The 16,571-nt window shown below is 34.9% G+C and overlaps 1 protein-coding gene across 1 annotated transcript in view; it reads left to right on the forward strand.

Annotated features, from left to right (window-relative positions):
* NCAM2 (neural cell adhesion molecule 2) overlaps window positions 1–16,571 on the forward strand; it is a 231,197-nt gene that overhangs the window by 193,582 nt on the left and 21,044 nt on the right. The window contains exons 12-13 of the mRNA XM_048951225.1: window positions 1,400–1,573; window positions 16,297–16,416. Of these exons, the coding sequence (XP_048807182.1) occupies window positions 1,400–1,573; window positions 16,297–16,416 (294 nt within the window). The remainder of the gene's footprint in view (window positions 1–1,399; window positions 1,574–16,296; window positions 16,417–16,571) is intronic.

Below are 16,571 nucleotides of genomic sequence, written 5' to 3' on the forward strand. Positions count from 1 at the left end.
AAACACCAAGCACTGGAAGTTTCAGACCTATTTTTAGAAATGTTAATTGTAGGAATGCTAAGAGGTATGATTCAGACACTCAGCTCTGCAAGCGTTACAGAATTTTTCTGGGAAAAAATAGGTACCTGACTGTTAAAATGTTGGATAAATTCACCCCTATATAGTGCTTTGCCAAGCGTCCTTTTCATGAGAATTCATGGATGAATGTCTTCTAAGGCCCATTCTTGAGTATTTTATAACAATTTCAGGCTCATTTTCATTTAGGTACCAGTATTGGCTGAATTTCAGATTGATTCTTTTTACTTTCCCAACTGCCTAACAGCCCCTGAATAAAGACTGTATTTTATGTAAGTGGTTGAATACCCAGTGACTTAATGATGAGCTTTGACTCAAGCCCTTGCTTGTCTTTAGAACAAATTTTCCATACCAGAGATACAAAGAGAGTGCCACATCTGTAATTAGATATGCAAGTAATTGTGAATATGCATTTCAAATTCTTGATACCATGTCTACAAAACTGAAATTCATCCTATTCAATACTTTTTTTTTTTGTTTGTTTTGGTAATTGTAATGCTTTAAAACCTAGAACAGTATTGTAAGTTAGTTTTTATTCTTCTGTGTAGTTAGTTTGGGCATACATTAACAGTGAAATAATGCCTACATTTTTGAAGATGTACTGACCGTGAGGTTGATTTTTCACCTTTATTTCATATTTAGTGTTTCAAAGCTACAGACTACTACTATATTTCTCTAGGTTGTTTTTTTTTTTTCTATTTTAAGAGCTATGCACTTACTTTAGACTTCAGAGAAAATGTGTTTCTTGCATGCTATTATGAAAATTGTTTCTTAAACTGAAAAGAGAAACCTTCCTCTAATATTCCTTGCTAGTAGCTTAGAATTCAATCTATCAAATATGAGAAAAAGAAAAACTTATGTTTTCAGCTGTACTTCAGTTTCAGAAAAATGGCCAAATGATTTCTGCAGTTTCTTGTTATAATCTCATTTTGAAAAATTCAGACTCTGAATGATCTGTTTAGCTGTAATTGTCCCGATTGTTAAATTTTTTGTTAAATTGTTTTTCTCCTTCACATAATCATTTATCAAACTCATCAATCAACATTTTCATTTGCCTACAACAAAGTTAACTATCAAAAAAATTATACTATAAAAGGTACCCAAAAATGGAAAATAATTTTGCATATCCTTACCATACAAGAAAATAAATGTATCTGTCTTACAGCTTAAATTGTTTGTCTGAAGTGAACATCATTTCATCATATTCAGTAAGTTTTTTCTCCCTTCAAGATGCTAAGCAAACGTCTTGGGGTAGATTATCAACTGTTAATTTTGATCTGTCTAGTTGCTGCTGATCATTAAATTGATGTTTGCATTTTTCTAGATGTGCCATCAAATCCTTATGGAGTACGAGTTTTAGAGTTGTCACAAACCACTGCCAAGGTTTCATTCACTAAGCCAGATTCACATGGAGGTGTGCCCATTCATCACTACCAAGTGGATGTAAAAGAGGTAGCCTCAGAAACCTGGAAGATTGTTCGCTCCCATGGAGTTCAAAGTAAGTTTATGAAAAATAAATGGAAATATTTTAACTGATAGAATATCAAGGGAAGAGAATCAAATGTGTGTTAATTGATTCTGTGCTTCTCCATTAGTCCTTGCTGTATCTCCACTTAATATGGGGTAGTCAGACCTTTTTGCACCAATTAGAAATCTTGCTCTTATCAATTGTTAAGTTTCAGTTTTACGTGAGTTACATGAACAAATTTATTTTTTCACTATTTTCAAGTAGAGACAAAGAATGTTTGTGAAGCTGTAAATTTCAAAGACAGTAGAAATCACAGAGGAGTTAGTTAGAGAATGCATGTTACATACATAATTAAATTAAAATGTTGAGTAAGCTATTATGTGATGTTTTATCTGATTTTATTTTATTTTAATTACTGATTTTGAGCCACTTAGTAACCTTTGTTCATACCTGTCAGTATTCATTATATCTGTTTCTAAAGCATATCTATAACGTATTGTTCAATTAGTGATGCAAAAATGTATTTGCTAGATATTATGTTTATTGACTGTTATACTGGTGCTAAAATGCTAAAAATCAGTCCAGTTCACTACTGGGTCTGTGCCTTCTTTACACACCTCTAAATGCAGAAAACAGTGTAAACATACAAGAGTTTTTTAAGTACATGCATTTGCAGGGTATTTTGACAGAGTAACATTAACAGGGTTTTAATAGAACAGAAATGCCTTCCATCCATAATTTACACTTCGGCATTTTCAGCAGATAGTGCAAGTCAAAATAGTCCCAACAGTCCTCCGATCCATACAGCAGGAGGTAAATTGTTTTGGAGCTATCACCACATTGAGGGGATTGTAAATGTAGTAAATGATCTAATGTGTCATCACATCAGCCACGCACATCCAATCAAAAAAATAGAATTGTTTCAAAGAAACACACATGTAATTAACAAATATTCAAAACAACATGACTTTTTATCTTTTCTTAACGATATTTGGTAACTATAACAGTTGTACTGGCAGCATTCATTTTAGCTCATTATAATGTGCATTTTTTCAGCACTAGGAGACCAAACGGGGGACAGTAGGTTTCCTCTAAGGGCAAGGCATATACATTAATTGATATTACTGTGCCTCTTTTAAGATTGTTTCAAAATGTTGAAAATTTGAAATGTTGAAATCAATCCAAGTCTTTTTTCTCTTAGCTGTTTTTTTCAATGAATTGACAGAAAGTTTCTCTGATGACAACTACAGTCTACCACATAATAAAACTTGTGGTGACCTGTCTGTGTAGTAGGGTGCAGTGTTCTGAAATGAAGACTAGCCAGGGCTACCATGCTTAATTTAAATGCAAAATCAGAATGACAAAGTCTTTAGTGTTAATTTTGTACAATAGTATACTAACCTTAGTCCTCCTGCTTTCCTATTACTGATGTTAATGTGAGATTTGTAAAAAGATTAATTGATAATGTAGAGAAGATTTATAACTTCACAAACTTCTGTTACCAGAGTTAGCTTGTGCTGCTTTCTTCAAAAGTTTACAGCTTTTTGAAATATTCTATCAGCATTACATGTTCCTACAGTTGTTGCCTACAACTTATTTTGGAGTTTGCTGTATCACATAAGTTCATCTGCTTGGAATTACTTTAGTACAGTATCTGTACTAAAGTAATTGTACTGCATTGTACCGAAACTTACTTTACAAGTGGGAAGCAGTGTGAAGGATACAAATACCTTCAGTAGTTATGAACACAGTACCTATGTAAAGTAGATTTTTACAATCTCTGCCTCCGTTCCCGCTGCAATTAAAGACAGCTTAATTGAGAAAAAGACTGTGTTAGTTCCTACATGCTGTCACATTTTCTCTCACATTGTCTTCCTTTTGTGCCATTCATCATACATCCATTTTTTCTCTTTCCTCACCAGTAAGTTTTCAGGGCTTTTATCTTACCTCAAATCAGTGCTTTCATTTTAATGCCATTGTCTTCTAACTAGCACTGAGAGTTTTTGTGGAAAAAAAAAACCAACAAAATAAATGACACTGGTTTTGAACATTTTAAAGGTAACTCATTACAGCATGTGTGATTAGAGACTCCTCTAAATGATGACAGAAAACTAGTAATCATAGAAGTGACCTGAAGAATCATCTTCGTCTACAAGGAGTATTTGGTAACAGGAATAGATATTGAGAATGTGAACTTTACTGAGAGAATGGTGGACAATGTTAAAAATTCATCACAGATCCATAATTAATATAACCTGTTTTGAGAAATCTCTTTTTGTATTCTCCTGCACAGATAGATTGAGATTGTATTGTCTATATTTCTCTGTATTTATTTCTGAACTACTTTAGAGATCAAAAGCTACTTCAGAATTTCAAACATTGGCTAAGCAGGAGACATCTTTTTTTATAAATACTGTTGATTCTACACCACAGAGTAACATACAAATAGTACAAAGAAAACAAAAGGGATCAAAAAAGCGTTTATCAAAAGTTGTTGAAGATACTTCATGAGTTAAAAATGCTTCTAATGTGTTATACGGACACAGCAGAAAAACAAGATATGTTGCCAAAATGTATGGTTAAGATTCAGATATGAATGCTTTTACACAGGGACAGTTAACTGCTCTCACAACTCAAGTCATGATGCAAACCGAATGTGTGAGTCATGACTGTTTTTCCCAGCAGCCAATGAGAAACCATGCTGCAGTTTCACAGGAAGACTTTTTATCAGTCTGATTTGAATCAGGAGTGATAAAACAGCACTGCAGTCCCTTCTTTCTACAGTGTAGTCAATGGGTGAGTTCCAAGGCTGCATTTTAACAGGGGTAGGTAGAAGATCCTGTATTCTTTAGAAATGAGCGCCCAAAAGACTGTTATTCTTCCAGTATGGAGATTGTCAAGACTAAACTGGGTCTTCTGGTCCCTTTGTACTGTGACCAGAAGCTGCAATGTAGTTGTCTTTGTACAGCCAGAAAGAACAACCATGAACTGCTAAAATGGATGATGGATGTATTTTAGATGAAACAGACATCTATCTTGACAATGTTGCTGCAGGAGTTAGTTTTTAATTAAAGTGTTACCAAATGATTCATAGATGTTTGAAAAAGTTGTTGAAAGGAATTGCTACTAACACTATCAAGTCATTAATTTTCTCACGATCGTTACCTAAAAGCCGTGTATAAAGCCTTCTAGAAGTAGGATTATAACTGTTTTTATTTAGATGAAAAATACTAACCAAAGTTGTTAGACATTCTTATAAGTTCAATCAAGAAAATCGTGTAATACAAAATAAATTCTGCCAATCTGTTCAAACAGCTTGCAGTTTTCTTCATCTGAGATTCATGCTGCCTGTTTCTTCAAAGACTCTCTCAGAAGATAACTTTTTTTTTTCAAACTGTACTAGTTTGAGATGTTTTCAGATCAAGTTAAGGAGAGAATTTCAGGGTCCAGGAGCTGTATCTGCTTCCCTGTTCCCTCTCCTTTGTCTTTTATAATGAAGAAGATTTCATTTGAAAGGCTGTGCTGATTACGGCTATTGAATGTGGGTGCAGAAAATGAAGCAATCATTCTGACACACCAACCTCAGGCTATTTAAGGATTTAAAAGTCATAATCAATACTAGCATAGTTCACCAAGAGATCAGTGGGCAAATGGTAGCCAGATTTTTCTACACTTGTGGAATATATAAGATAAGAAGGTGTACATGTAGGTAAATCTTACTTCAATCTTTATAATAAAAAAAAACATTCAGAGCATTTAGAATAGGGTAATACCATCTTCTCTGCTTCTTTTTAGCTTTTATATGTTATTTCCAAGCATACGACTAACGGAAGTGTGATCTGTGTGTGTGTGTGTGTGTGCAGCTTGGGTTTCTGGGTCGAACTACTGAAATTTGTTTTCTGTCTTTAAGCAATGCTTTTTGGTAGTTATCAAACAGATATTGTTTCAGAAGATATGAAGAGCTTACGATGTATGATTTTCTGCTGAGATTTCAGAAGCACAAACACAAAAGAATTTTTTTTCTTAATGTTAAAATACAGCAATTATGATGTCTTGTTATTATCCTTGGGGAGGAAATGTAATATATAGGTTAATTATCATTCTCATGTACTACATCTTAGATTGTAGGTTTTGCACTACCTACTTCTTTTATAGTGAAGTATGAAAGTGCATCCAGTTTATTATTGGAACAGTTACTGATAGCATAGCAATGCTTCACCATTAAGCCTTGAAGGCTTTCAGATGGACTCTTGAGAAATATGAAGCCCATATAAATTAATAATTTTATTAATGCATTTAATGATTAAATAAAATATATATCATCATAATTTGTAGATCAAAGAAATTGCAAGTATTTTGGTAGTGTAAATCAGCACTCAAAATTATTTTAATACATGAGAATCTTCAAGACAGTAACATCTATTGCAAGCTGCTGGAGCAGAAGGAAAAAACAAGTTCATTAGCCAGTTGCAGTGGGAGAATGTATTTTTAGGAAGTATTTGTAAAAAAACTTAGAGGATCATTCTCTGTATCAGATAATATGATGTGATTGCTGCCTCTAAGCACATAGGATTTCTTTTCAAAATAAACTGGATATTTGTCTTGATTGAAAATAATATAAACAATATAAACAAGCTTTGAAAATTATCAGAACTCGAGTGTGTGTGTGTGTGTATGTATACATATAAGCTAAAATGGAGCAGAATGAAACTACAAATTGCACAAATAAAATGACTTTAATTTTTATAAATGGAAATTTTTGGGATAAAATAGCTTGATGCAATTTGCTGCTGGAAAAAGTTAAAGAATAGATGCGATTTATGAGCACTATAGATTATATTTAAATGGAAGTGTTGAAAAACAAACCTTTTATCCAAATTAGTTTGTGTGCACATCTGCGTATATGTAAGTTTTTCATGCCTCTCATTCACTCTCCATACTATTCTTGGTCTCACTCCACTTTAACCTTGGGTTTAAAAATCTCATGTGGGTAGAAAGGTTGATGAGAAATAAATTTCCTATAGAAAAATGCATGGACAGATTAGGAAAGCTGAAAAGTGAAAACTGCAAAGGGAAAACTATGTTTAAGTATTTCAGGTTTTTATTCAAGAGAATGAAATGTGCTTTTCACATTCAACGCCGAATAAGTTGTCATAAAAAGTGAAGAAAACTCAGGCAATTCACTTCATATCACAAGTTTAAAACTAAAAGCAACATGAAGATATATATACCACCAATATCTGAGGCTGTGCTTCAATAGTTTATAATTCTGTGCTTGCAATTTCATTTAGTCAAACAGTCAAAGCTCATTGTGAAGCATGATTTATGTTGAATGTTTTAAAAAAGGAACATCTGAAAATTTATAAAAACAAATGCAGTATGTTTTCACAGAATCACAGAATCACAGAAACACCAAGGTTGGAGGAGACCTACAAGATCATCCAGTCCAACCATCCACCTATCACCAATAGTTCTCACTAAACCGTTTCCATCATCACAAAATCCAACTGTTCCTTGAACACCTCCAGGGTCGGTGACTCCACCACCCTCTGGGCAGCCCATTCCAGTGCCTGACCACTCTTTCAGAAAAAAAGCATTTCCTAATATTCAGCCTGAATCTCCCCTGGCACAGCTTGAAGCCATTCCCTCTAGTTCTATCATCAGTTACACGAGAGAAGAGGCCAACCCCCAGCTCACTACAGCCTCCCTTCAGGTAGTTATAGAGAGCAATAAGGTCTCTCCTGAGCCTCCTCTTCTTCAGACTGAACAATCCCAGCTCCTTCAGCCACTCCTCATGAGGCCTGTGCTCCAGACCCCTCAGCTGCTTTCATTGGAAGATGTACATAGTGAATGTATTTTAAAAAGAGTTAAATGGAGAATCAGTTATTCCAAATATTTTTCACCTGATGTTCCTCTATTTTTTTCCTGCTTTGCTGGTAAATCTTGCCTAGTCTGTATTTAGACCTTTTCAAGCTTTCTGTGATGGTACACTCTCAAGTAGATTTGCAGTGAACATGCTGATCCACTGTACAGGTCTTGCTGATCTGGCTTCTAAGTGTAAAATCTCATTAAGAAAAGTGTTGTTCAGTGCAATATTGGAAATGAATAGCTGATAAGTGGGACACGTGGTGCAGCTGCAAATTTTGCCTTTCAAATCAGTATTGTATTCATTTGCATCCAGTTTACATTGCCAATGTGCTTACAAAAAGGTACAGTCAATTTTTGGAATATTTATGCATACAAATTTCATCTGCATTTTGTAATATAAGCTGGGTAAGTGTTATTGGAGAACAGAATATTCCTTAAGCATTGTCAAGGTCATCAAATGACAGAGTAACTTTGAATGGAGTTTTCCTTCTATTACACACAAGAGCTGGCAACAAACAGATAGCTTAGCCTATATGTGTTACATTTTATGGTATCGTTAAATGAAACTGCTTTTTGTCACTTTTCTTCTCTGCTCTTTTTATTCTCTTTTGGCAAGCTGGAAAGTATAGCATGAAAGAGTAGGATGGAAACGAGGAGGAAAATCTATGAATGAAAATTATCTTCGCATGCGAGAAGCATGCTAGAATTGTTGAAATTGTATTCATGCCAGTTTTGAGGTTGCTTTCTCGCTGTGGTGAAAATCATTATAAAACACCTATTTGAAATCACATTTTTGTTCTTTTCCTTTTCACCCTAATCCGGAGTTGATTCTAGCTTTGATATAAAACACAGAATACATACAGACATTTGAAAGCTTAGAAAAAGTCTGTAGACTTTAGAGTCCCATAATCAGTGGGATTCCCTTTTATCCTTAGAGGAACTTCTTTTATTTTAATTGCATGTTATCATCTATTTCTTCAATCTGTGGGCTTTAAAATCCTTGCATTAATAAGTGAAGAATAGTTTTATAGCAGAAGAGAAAACTGGACTTGAAGAACTAAGATGTTATTCTTCTTAAGTTTATATAATCTTATAATTTTGTCCAGCCTCTTGCCTGAAGCAGGAATAGTGGTAGTTTTGGATCAGGTCAGGCGTGGCTTTCTCTAACCTCCAAGAGGAAGATTCCTCACCCTCTTCTCTTGGTGAAATCTGCTTAGTGCTTCATTACTCTCCCATTGATTAAGCTTTTCAAACATCCAGTTTGAATATGCTTAAGCTACAGCTTCTGACTGTTGAGAAGAGTCTCACACTGCTGTGACACTCCTTGGCTTCTTCAGCAGACCAAATAAGCCTCAACATCTACTTGTCACTCTTATGTCCTAGGCTGTTCTTGGTTGCTGTCTGCTGGATCCTCTCCTGTTTCTTATTGTACCTGGACACCAAGTGTTCCCCCAAAGTCTTTTAGTTATCTTAACAGAGGTTTCTGTTGAGTATCATATTAGTGCCTGCATGGGTGAACATCAAAATGATATCTGACATGGAAGTGCATATAAAGCAAAGGTATGGAAGTGGTTTCCTCTACTGAGGAACTGAATTGCACCCACTGACATTTATTTACATTTTCTGAATGTTTCTATAACCAAACAATAGATGTGAGTACTGTGAGGTAGTAGGTGGTGTGTTTCAACAGTGGCAACAGTGACAGTGGATCACCTCCACTGGTGCAGATTTCAAGCAGCACACAAAGGCATGCAGGCTCTTGTTCATTGCTGTGCAAATGCATACCTAATGGTGGTGATTGTTGAAAAATAGTATTCTGTATCTGAGAATTTGCTTTCAAATATGGCTCTTGTGCTCTTTCTATCTTCTGTCATTTCCATGGAAATAAATAGAAGGCATTACTTTCAACAGAAGTAGATAACTAAATCCTAAACCTTCAACTTCCATATGATCTAACCAGGGGTATTGATTCCATACTAAAGCAACATTCTACAACATGTTTTAATGAAAATTTGAAAATGTTTTGTTTCATTCAAGTGTCAACCATGGAGTTAATAGCATAAGAAAACTATTCCAAACTTGGAGTGAAAGCACTTTTCTTCCAGCAAATTTAATCTAGAATAATGCAATTATTTTAATATAGATAGCATGCCTAGTTCTTGGAGACGAAGAATGGACAAATGAATGAAACTATGCATAGAGAACTGAATTTTGAAGTTGAGATTATTTATTCTGTCTGACTCCTGTACTCACAAAGTAGGAGAACGGGAGTTATCAGTTGCATCTTTATTATACAGAAGGCTGAAATTGCATAGGATAGAAAGCAAGAAAAGAACTCTCAGAATCCACGATGTACTAGAGTTCCCATAGGCCAAAAAAACTAGTTTTATGCATTTCTGTCCTTGGGGATAGGGTATGGCGTGCTATTATCTGAGTCATCTGCAGCTTTGTTGGGTTAGAGAAAAGAGCAGCAAAGAAAACTTGAAGTAGTGAACAACTGAACTACAAATATGTCAAGGAACTGTATCCAATCTGCAAGAGATATTTTGATAGTAATCCAGAAGAATTTTGCCATACCTTGAAAGCAATGCAGAGTAGAAAGTATTTTAGACAGATTTTATCCTAATGAAAGTAAACTTGGCATAGTTTTGTTGAAGTTAGAATGTGCTTAGATTTAAAAATCTGAAGAACCTAAATTCTATTTTACTGGTGAGAAGAGCCAAAATCTGCCAGAGATAGATCCTAGTTGCACAGGACTGTTGATGGAACGGAAGGCTGTGAGCAGTGGTGATGCAAGTGGCAGAATTTGTTCATAAAACATTCTCTATTGTCAGATAGATATAACACAATAATTTAAGAATATATATATAAAATAAGGGATATTTTAAAAATGGGAGTACTAGTGTCTTTCGTAGGTTTATAGCTTAACATTTTTCATTCAGTTAGTAGCTTCCCTTTTTTTATTTAACATTAGTTTTTGTAAATGCATCATTTGAGAAGCAATTCATGGAAGTACATTACTATTTTCAAACAGGTTATGTGCACAGTTTATTGCTATAATGATCTCTGTAATTGGTTTTGTTGCGGGAATGCTTCTCTTAATTTTTTTTTTTTCTAAACTGTGTGCTAAAATGCAATTTAGATTAAATATGGAAGTGATTTAGATTAGATACAGAAAGAAAGTTGCTTTTAAAATAAATAAACTAGAAAATGAATGAAGTCTTCTAAACATAACCCGTTCACTGCTACCTTGTAAGTGATGTACAACGACAAAATCCTTCTGAATTCATTTTGATCCAATGTATTCAAAACTATGTTGTCAGATCACTAATATGCCTTTTACTAGGGGCATGGTAATTGCTTACTTCATTTTCATTAATATTTCATTAATATTATTTTCATTATATACAATTGTACATTTTGTAACTATAATTCCCCCACTAGATTGTTTTGACTTCTTAGTTTTACTTCAATGAAAATAATTATCAAAGTAATTTCTTGGGTAACTGTTTGTAGCTGTTGTTACTCCTGGCTTAATTTGTACACTTGACACCTCAGAATCCTGCCCAGTAAAAATAAGTAAGACATGAGAACAGGAGCTTAACAGAGTCATTGTGCTTTTGGGACTGATAATAAGTTGCTTTTTAAAATGAAGTTTTTATATCAACTGCTGTGAACTATTTTCTAATGAAATTAATAATGATATTGAACACTATTAATTATATTAAATATGTATGACCTACAATACTGCATATTTTTATTCACAGTTGATTACTTATATTCAAAATGAACTAAGCGGCTACAACCTTTATTGCAAAAAGAATACAATAATTATATGTTACAGTGCAAGAGGGATGGAAAATTATGACAAAGCCATTATCTCTGATTTTTCAAATGATTATGTTCTTTTCTGAGTATGCATATGAGGATATAGCTTAGAGCTTGATCCTGTCTCCATATATACTTATGGAAATTATGTCAATAATTTCTGTAGCAGTAGGATTGGCTACTACTGTTATTTTCATATGATGTCCAACTTGAAATATTTTCATTATTGAAGTTCATTTCTTTATGTTAATTGCATTCTGACATTTATGGACAGATGTTGAATCAGTATTTATAAAACTGATTGTTCTTCAGGCAAGGCAGACAGATGGAGCTGAGGCAGTGTGACTGTTTTTGCTTATGAATAAACATGTTGCATGTTGTGTAGCAAAAACACTTCTATGTTGCTTTTCCTGTATTTCTCCACCAGTGGCAAATTCTAACTTTATTTAGCCACCGTTTCTGTTAACTCACTCTGTAAGACTCAGATAGAAAAACAGCTTTTATTTTCCTCCTATTGTGCATATACTAGATGAAGCCATATTGTTCATCCCAAGCAGACAAAGGTTCTGGGAGAAGTTCTTCACAGTGTGTGACATCTGCACAAGAAGTCTCGTACATATGTACTGGAACTTAATGCTATTCTACCACAGGTTCCTCACTGCTCTGTTCACTTGTACTACAACCATAGGTTCCTTTCTGCTCCCTTCCAGCATCCATTTCTTCTGTCCTTAAAAGAAAATGTGTCATCACTGCAAAGAGAAAACTGCTTTGAGCTCCATAAAAATGCTATTCATTTTTTTCTCTGAAAGAGATTCAGGTATTTGCAGGGAACATAGTTTCTCCTTGAGAGTTGTCACAAATGCGTGAAAAGATCAACACAATTTTGCTGAATAAAAACACCACGCTTACTAACCTGCAAGATATTTAGTCTGTATAGGTAATGGAGATTGAGACTAAGAGGAAAGAAATAGGAAGAGCCCATCCTAGAGTCTGTAATGCTTCCTTGGCAGAAATGTTGCACTGCTGCCGTTATCTGAAATATTTATGAGTGAATATGATATTTCAGCATTGATCTGTATCAGCTGCTTTGTTTCAAAACAAATTTATGTCCTACTTCAGTTAGGCATGACATCCTCAAGGGATTAAAGTCAGGACTAGGAGTAGAACATTGTTCTATGCAACAAGCATCTCTCCAGTGAATACTGATGCAATATGTCTATTAATTAACCTCATATAAGATCTGCTTTGGGATTAGTGTAATGTAACTGCATTATTAGATCCTTAACTTTCTTTTTGTGATGGTTTATGTAATACGTGACAGACCTTTGAAGATTTCTGAGCTAGATTTCCTTTGGTGAAAAGACAGCCTAGTATGCAAACCATTTCCCATGTCATTGTTCACGATTAAGGTAATATAAACAACCTACCTCTGGACTAGAAAAGCAGCTGGTGATTTTTACCATGTTTTTACTAACTTGGCTTTATGATACAACTTATTTCACAGCAAATCTTATGTCAGATGTTATTTTCCTACAGTGCATCTTGATAATAATTGAAATTTTAATGTTCTTCAATAAAACTTTCCTAGCTGAAATGTGTGCAGTCAGTATTTGAAATAGTTCGACTATTCAGTTCTGAATTTTTACCTGTCTACCTGTCTTTACCTGCTTTTTTTTTTTTTTTTTTTTTTTGGTCAAAACTTTAGTTAATCTTAGATTACTCTTTAAGACTTGTATTTTTGCAATGTAATATGGGAGCGTTACTTAATCTTGCTTAATTACTCTAGATTTTCTTTTTTTGTTGTTCATTTAAAGTATTCTGCTGAGTAGTGGCTCTTTGCTTTGCTTTCCTGGAAGATATGGTTATAAATTTCCTGCTATTACATTATGCCATCACTGATACTTAAGAGGTTCTAGCTTTTGAGAGCATATGATGCTATCAGATTTTGTTGTGTCAGATTCATAAACATATTTGTAAGAGTCATTGTATCCAGATACATAGTGTTGTTCAGGGGATTATAAACTAGATACTGATTCTTTAAATACTACATACATAAGAAATTTTATTCATTTATATAGGCCCCAGGAGTCTCTCAAGTGTTTCTAGAATTGGATTTTTTGGTTTTATGTAGTTAACACATCCGTGTTTTATTAAGCGTAGACTCATAGCCATGTTTTGATGTTGTTTAAATTTTAAAAACATTTACAGTAACACTAATTTTTAATATGCCCAAAGGTTTATTTTCAGTGAAATTATTCAGCCTTGGAAAGTAATCAGGGCTGAAAGACAAATCAAATGTTGCTACTGCTCTGTTTAGATTTTAAATTTCATCTTACCGTAGCTGAAAGTTATATATCATAATCTTTCTCTGAATTAATTCTTATTCTCGTGATAGTACTTTATTATTTCCAAAATGGTTCTACTTCATACTTTTAAATCTCTTGAAAATTATTGTTTGCTGGAAGAGGTACTGCTTTGTTTATAATAAAATGATTACTGTTTCTCAGTAGCGAGTTTGTGTGAAGTGCTCAAAAATGAAATTTGGAAGTTACTGTTTTCCCAAAATTCATTAGATCCCTTTAGCTCCACTTGTAAAGGGACCTCTGTCTGTCTGTTGCACAAACAAAAATAATAGAAGTTCTAATAAATCTGGAGTAAAAAAGAATAAGAGTGCTGATAAAAAATAATTCTACTTTCATTAGGTATAAAACTTGAAAAGCAAACTTAAAGCAACTATTGAAATACTCCTCTCTAATGAAAAAAAAAAAAACAACAAACGAGCAATGTAGACTTCTTAGAGACTGGGAAAGATACTACTGGTTCTTTCTTAAGACACTGGAGTTCTGTAGCTTATTGTTAGATGATACAGGCCCCATTTTTCTGTGCAAAGCAACTATTGATATTCTTCAACATAGTTATCCTGGAGAAGCTGGCAGCCCATGGCTTGGACAGGTGTGCTCTTCACTGGACAAAAAACTGGCTGGATGGCCAGGCCCAGAGAGTGGTGGTGAATGGAATTAAATCCAGCTGGCAACCGGTCATGAGTATTGTTTCCCAGGAGTCAGTACTGGGGCCTGTCCTGTTTGATATCTTTACTGATGATCTGGACAAGGAGATTGAGTGCACCATAAGTAAGTTTGCGGAGAACACTAAATAGGGACGAAATGTTTCTCTACCTGAGGGTAGGAATTTCTGCAGAGAGATCTGGATAGGCTCAGTTGTTGATCTGTCATTTCAGCAAGTGCTGGTGAGGCTGTACCTTGAGTACTGTGTTCAGTTTTGGGCCCTTCATTACAAGAAAGACATCGAGGCCCTAAGGCATGTCCAGAGAAGGTCAACGAAGCCAGAGAGGGGTCTGGAACACAAGTCTTGTGGAGAGCAACTGAGAGAATCGAGGTTGTTCAGTCTGCAGAAGAGGAGGCTCAAGGTAGATATCCTTGCTCTCTACAACTTCCTGAAAGGAAGTTGTAATAACGTGGAGGTCAACCTCTTTTCTCAGGTAATTGGTGATAGGACTAGAGGGAATGGCCTGAAGTTGCACCAGGGGAAGTTCAGGTTGGACATTAGGAAAAAAAATGTGTGATAGAGTGATTAGACACTGAAACAGGCTGCCCAGGGAGGTGGTGGAGTCACTATCCATGAAGGTGTTTAAGAACCCTGTGGATGTGGCACTGAGGGACATGAGTGGGCATGATGGTGATAGATTGATGGTTGGGCTAAGTGATCTTAGAAGGTCTTTCCCACCCTTAATGATTTTATGATTCAACTAAAGTCCATCCCGTGTATGTCCGTTCCTTAGAATGAATCTCACATTCTGAGAGCTCACTACAGAGCTGGTAAACAAGAGACGGTCAGTTTATGTAGAGACGACAAAAGGTAGCTTTCTTGCAATGACACGGTAATGGTCCAAGAACTCTTTGTGGATCTAAGTTTCTAGGTGCAATATTGGTATCAGTATATGTACCCTACTATGGTAATGTACAATACTGAATTCATGTAGAGGGTCCAGGAATCCAACAGCCTTTTTCTGGATTTTGTTTCTGGATTTTGTGCTGTACATCATCAACTGCAGTATTTTTAGAGCTGTACAGTATTTTTTGAGCAAGATTCTGTGCCCTTTTTTCTGCTGCTGATGGCATTTCCAGGTAGATGTCTTCAGGCTATGTGAAAATCTGCTGCCAAGGCTTCAGTCTTGATTTCTGAAAGTATGGTACTTAATTGATGTACATAATACAAAATTTGGTCTTGATCTTAAAGGATTTTTTCCAACATAAATGGTTCAGTCATTCTTTGAAATTAGTTGGGGAGTGAGAAGGGGATTGTTTTGTCTTTAACGTTACAGGAAAACTCTCTTTAAGTCTGAAATTCAAACATGTTTGCTTCCCAAATCACTTTTTTTTTGTTATAATTTAATACACATTTCCATTCACCACCTGTTGAGTATCTACAGATATGCCTAATTCACTTTCAGGTCCTTAGTTGATAGCTTGGAACTCTTCCTTTGATCATCGTAAAACACCTGTCATTTTAGCTTGAACTGTCATCCGTAATTCAGCACTGATGTGCACATAGCTGCATTCAGTAGATGGAGCTGCCCAGCTTCTAAGTAGTCAAATTGGTTCTGCTGTCCAGCAAACAATGTAAAAAAGTAATGACTTGACAGACATATCAAGTCATGAACTGTATGAAAACGGCTTCAATGTGTGTCAGAAGACCATTGCCATACAGGGTACAGACTCGTTCCTCCTGTGCTCACAATCTGAACACAAAACAGCAACCCTTATTAAGTTCCTTAATTATTGCCTATGGTTTCTGTATCACTGGCATTAAATTCCTCCAGAAGCATAAATTACTCAGTCACAATGTTTGCACACAAAAATGGGACTATGTAAGCAAGACAGCTAATTTTGGAACCACTGTAATTGAAATTAAACTGTCTGAAAATTGGACTCTTAGTTGCAGGTAAAGCAAGTGAATTATGAAATCACCTGGCTTTTTCTTTTTTTTAAACGCATTACTTCACTGAATTTTCTTTCTGTATTTTTTCTTTCCTTTAGCAATGGTTGTTCTCAGCAATTTGGAACCAAATACAACGTATGAAATCAAAGTAGCTGCTGTAAATGGAAAAGGGCAAGGAGAATATAGCAAAATCGAGATATTTCAGACTTTACCTGTCCGTGAGTAATACCTGTGTGATTAAATGGAAATGTAAATACTTACATTCACTAGAATATGTTGCCTTCAGATCTGCTAATAATTTGCAGTATGATTTTCCATTGATAATATGATTTATTGACTGTTTCCTAGTGTACAACACCAGTTTTCTCTACAT

This window comes from Lagopus muta, chromosome 1, assembly GCF_023343835.1.
Source record: "Lagopus muta isolate bLagMut1 chromosome 1, bLagMut1 primary, whole genome shotgun sequence".
NCBI classification, from domain to species: domain Eukaryota; kingdom Metazoa; phylum Chordata; class Aves; order Galliformes; family Phasianidae; genus Lagopus; species Lagopus muta.